The sequence below is a fragment of the Populus euphratica genome, unplaced genomic scaffold, assembly GCF_000495115.2.
Source record: "Populus euphratica unplaced genomic scaffold, PopEup_1.0 scaffold227.1, whole genome shotgun sequence".
NCBI classification, from domain to species: Eukaryota; Viridiplantae; Streptophyta; class Magnoliopsida; order Malpighiales; family Salicaceae; genus Populus; species Populus euphratica.
In genome coordinates, this window is record NW_011500104.1 from 212,545 (window position 1) to 217,024 (window position 4,480).

General features: G+C 38.1%; 1 protein-coding gene across 4 annotated transcripts; it reads right to left on the reverse strand.

Moving 5' to 3' along the window:
- Nucleotides 1-481: 481 nt before the first annotated feature.
- On the reverse strand, nucleotides 482-3,302 carry LOC105109579 (thylakoid lumenal 15 kDa protein 1, chloroplastic-like). 4 transcript variants are annotated; one of them, XR_839282.1, is made up of 9 exons: nucleotides 3,048-3,302; nucleotides 2,851-2,958; nucleotides 2,593-2,688; nucleotides 2,385-2,457; nucleotides 1,580-1,641; nucleotides 1,374-1,459; nucleotides 1,175-1,256; nucleotides 835-895; nucleotides 482-751 (listed from the first exon to the last, which is right to left on the reverse strand). XR_839282.1 is itself a non-coding variant. In XM_011004326.1 (8 exons), exons 1-8 carry the CDS (start codon nucleotides 3,174-3,176, stop codon nucleotides 700-702), a joined length of 660 nt encoding a protein of 219 aa, XP_011002628.1. In that variant the 5' UTR covers nucleotides 3,177-3,302; the 3' UTR covers nucleotides 482-699. The 4 variants fall into 4 exon arrangements, 3 of the variants coding, with proteins under 3 accessions (XP_011002628.1, XP_011002627.1, XP_011002629.1); XM_011004326.1 differs by lacking the exon at nucleotides 1,374-1,459 and having other exon boundaries at nucleotides 2,851-2,955; XM_011004325.1 differs by lacking the exon at nucleotides 1,374-1,459.
- Nucleotides 3,303-4,480: the final 1,178 nt, after the last annotated feature.

Sequence of the window (4,480 nt, forward strand, 5' to 3'; positions counted from 1 at the left end):
TTGGCACAGCAAATGAAGACCTCGTCAGACTAGGAACAAGTAAATAGCATGTGAGTTTCGGGGTAATTACAGAGAGCAAAGAAAACTAGTTGAAATTGGTGAATCCATAGACAAAGGAGAGGACGATGCTCCACAAAATATAATCACTGAAACGGGTATAGGAAGAATAACAATGGGAGACTGACAATACCAACTGAAGCGTGGAAATCTTAGTTTCTTTCATTAACCTTGTAGTATTATGTGGAGGGGGAAACAAATTTCACAAAACTAAATTGATAGAAAATTCCTTTTTCTCCATGGGTATCCTGGGACGGTGCAGTGAACCAAAGCCATGAGAAACAAAAGGAGATTTCATCGCGAACATTTGTTAAGTAGGTGGTTCCTTTTAACAATTTCATGGACAACAGTAAATGATTACACAAGCATACTTGATTTACATACTTGATTTATGGTATCCTCAATCCGGCAACGACTCCAAAAGGGTGGCAAAAGAATCCAGTTTATGATAGATGTTTGATTCATTATACAGTTGCATGTATACTTCTTATATAGATGAGAATAAAAGCAGCACTATTGATTTGATATTTTACATTACTTACAACAAGTTGATTGCAAACCTGAGCTAAAATGAAAGTTGCAGCTGTTACAGATGCACTGGTGCCGCTTCCCTGTTTTTCAGCACTTCAATGTGAAAGTAAACTAGTTGCAAAGCAATGTATCGCGTGTTGCATTTCCAGTAGTTGGATTCACCCTGATGAGAAATGGCTGTTTTTAATGTGGATCTATTCAAAATAGACAGACAATTGTATTTTACAAGCAATACGTAGGTCTTACCCATCGGCAACTTTGCACAAGTACTCACGTTGGTCCTCTCTCAAAGGCACATCTGTGAAATCTGATCACACACGAAGTCAATCAAACAACAGAAACATACCAGTTATTACACACACACTCTCCTCTATAGCACCTCCAATCTCTAAAACACATCTCAGGATGGAAGCAGAAAAACAAATTTTACAACTAGCTGTCATCACTAAAGTGTTTGGCTCCTAGAGTGATGACACAAGGCACAAATAGAATTAGCTCTGTTGCTAATGAGAAGAGTCTAATTTTTATATCATGACCTCTTCAACAGATAGATGTTCTTGACAGTAAAACCAGTGATGCAACATACCAGCTCCTGTTATATTTGATCCTCTAAAAGATGTGTTGCCGGTAGCAAGTGCACCTTCCAAGTTAGCATTGCTCAAATTTACCTGCAGAAAGTGGTGAAGTCAGAAGTAAGACATCACCAAAAGTATTTCATGAAGCAATAGAATTAAGATAAATTCTTTAAGGTTCAACAAATTATACTGGAGTGCATCAACTACTACCATGTCTGCAGGCAGGCTGTTGCTGTTAGTAAATTGAATGTGCATCTGAAAACACATTTACATAGGAAGGTACCCCAAGGAAGTTGCTGGAAAGGTAATTATATTACTAAGACAACATGGAAAAATGACTGCATTGTTGAAGTACTTCTAGTCTCGTTACTAGGCATCTAAGATAGTAGCTTTCAAAAGCTGTAAAGAATAACCACCTTTGCCACATTCGCCAAAGAGAGATCCGCACTTCTAAGGTCAGCATCTGAAAGATCAGCCCCTATATCACATGCCAAAACAGAAAAAATGAAACAAGAAACCATTATCCAGGAAGCATAAGAAGAGAACCATATTTTCTAGAACAGCTGCAACATGCATAGCTAAATTTGACAAGTTCTGAACCATAGCAACAACATCGTGTTTATCATACACCTTAAAACCAGTGTTATCTATGTGCACATTTAAGAAAAAATTATTCTTCCACCTACAATAGTACACACACATTTCAAACTGTTAGCACTAGGCGATCATCCATTTACATCAAAAATTCTCAGAAGGCATATAGATCCTCCGATCATCCATTTACATCAAAAATTCTCATATAGATCCGGAACTTCCTTCCAGCCTGTATGTATTAGAGGTTGTAAGTACCCAACAGTTTGAGTCCCATGCTAGCATCTCTCCTTAATCTGCCTCACATTGTCAATTTTATGCTACCTTCTAAGCTAGAAAAAACAGAAACTCCAATTCTAACCCCTTTGAAATGAATAAAAACACATCAACCCGTGTCAATTAAGAAGCATCTTGCTTGCATTTCAAACACACAAACATTAAGAATATATAACACACCATCCTAGTTCAAAGAACTCTGCCTACATGCACACGCCTAAACCAAAACTTCCAGTTTCATAAAGTTGAAAATTCTAATTTTCCAATTAATTAGCTTACGAAATGTGTGTCGATAACTTTTCAATCCCAGATCACAGAATCGTAAAATAGAAACAGAATACAAGGTTAAAGAACCTGTTAAATCAGAATCGAAAAAGCTAGCTCCCAGCAACTTTGCACCTTTGAAATTGGCTTGTCTTAGGATGGACTGAAACACACAACAGTTAGAAACTCAATCGCTCCATTACAAAGAAATTAACCAGCGACAAACTCACTCAAACTTTGAAAATACATATATAAAATAAAGAAAGAACGAAAGAAGAAATAGAACTAAAGCATATACCGTCTTAAAATCTTGCTTGATCAAAGTTCTGCCACTGAAATCCTTGCCAGTAAGATCCTGGCCCCTCGTAACTTCAGAACCATACGGTCCTCCTCCCTTCACACAATCCACATTGCCAGATAAATCAATAAATGAAGCAACAGTTCTATTTCTTTTTCTGGTCGCATTTAATTAAAAAAAAGATATCAACACATAAGTTCAAACACAGCAAACAGAACTAGACAAATAAAGAAACAACGAGATCCTCAGCTTTTTAACCTTGAATGCAAGAGCAGGATCAGTAAAAGAGAGAGAGACAGAGAGAAGAGCAAGCAAGCCTGTCTTTGCAAAATCTTCTAGCAGTTGCTTGTTTAGTATCAATGCCTGCTGTTGAAGAAACAACGAGTAAGTGAACTTCGCTAAAACCGAATAAAAGAAGAAGAATAAGAAGAAGAGTGAGATGTGGTGTAACTTACCTGCGGGTTGGGACAGCGAGAGCGGGAGAGGGAAAGGAAGCGTGGGATTGAGAGGGAAGGTTTGGTTAGTGAGAGAGGGGGTTTTGGTGGAATTTTGGTGCACAAAGAAACGTTAAGAAGATGAGCCATTTTCGTTTTTGATTCCTAAGGCATCCTCTGTTCTGACTTCTGATTGATATGGATAACGAGAACAATGGGATTGGATGCGAGGATTATCTTCTGGTGTGGCTACTTCCAGAAAATCGTTGTATCCTTCAGCACGACAAGTTGAATGAGCGTTTAACTATTGAAACAATCCTGGGCTGGCCCAAACACATCATTAACATGCCAGTCCCTTGAGAATCCGGCCCATTTATTTTCTATCATAGGTGAGGCCTTCTGGGCTTATCTTGGTCATAATTGTTGAAGGTATGGACTTGTGCTCACGGGCGATGCACACTCTGTTTCCCCTCGAAGGGATATAGGCCTCCCTTTGTGCCTCCTCCTCTTTTAAGTTCTTGACACAATTGAGCTTAGAATCCATGGGCATTGGTCCGAGATCTGGTAAAATTTATTTCAAAAAATCGGTTTGGATCCCGGTTCATGGAAGTCTCAAATTCATAACAGTGATTTTTTTATTTCTTGGTTAGAACAAGCATGCACAGAGGACAGAGTCGTGTGTTAGTAAAAACGAGAAAGGAACAGGATTAGTATAAGAGATTCTGAAGCAATTCTAATTCCACCCTGGTTTAGTTGGACGGGCAATTGCGAACCAGGGAAACGGCTCTGACGATTCTAAAGTGGGTCACAGGCGGAACTTTTTATTGACATGGGCCAAAAGTGAGCATCAAGCTGCGGCCTTTACTTACCACTTTGGGAACACAAAACCGAAGGGAGAAGGAAAGCTTCAAAAAGGCAACAACCACTGCTAGGACACGGGCACCGAAAAATGGATTGAATTTTACAGAGACAAGATAAGAGCAGATAGATCGATATAATTATGGGTAGCTGTGAGAAATGTATTAGACCTCCTCACCAGCGGCCAGCAGGTTGGGTCCAGATTGCAGTAGAGACGGCAGGGGCCTTGTATTTTATTTGAGTCATGTTCCAGACCTTGGCTTTCGATACCTTGTCGGGACTTGCAGACAATGACGTGTTCCCACTCGCCACCCAACTAGTTTCTTGCACTCTGCCCCACGCACCCCCACCACAGAAAATCCATTAAAATACTAGCTTGAGCTCTCCTACCCCTCGTCGCTATAACTAAATGCCTGTTTATTTCTGTATTTTATATATATTTTAAAAAAAAATTATTTTTTTATTAATTTTAAATTAATATATTTTTAATATTTTTAAATTATTTTAATATACTAACATCAAAAATAATTTTTTAAAAATAAAAAAATATTATTAATATATATTTTAATAAAAAATTATTTAAAAAATAATCACAA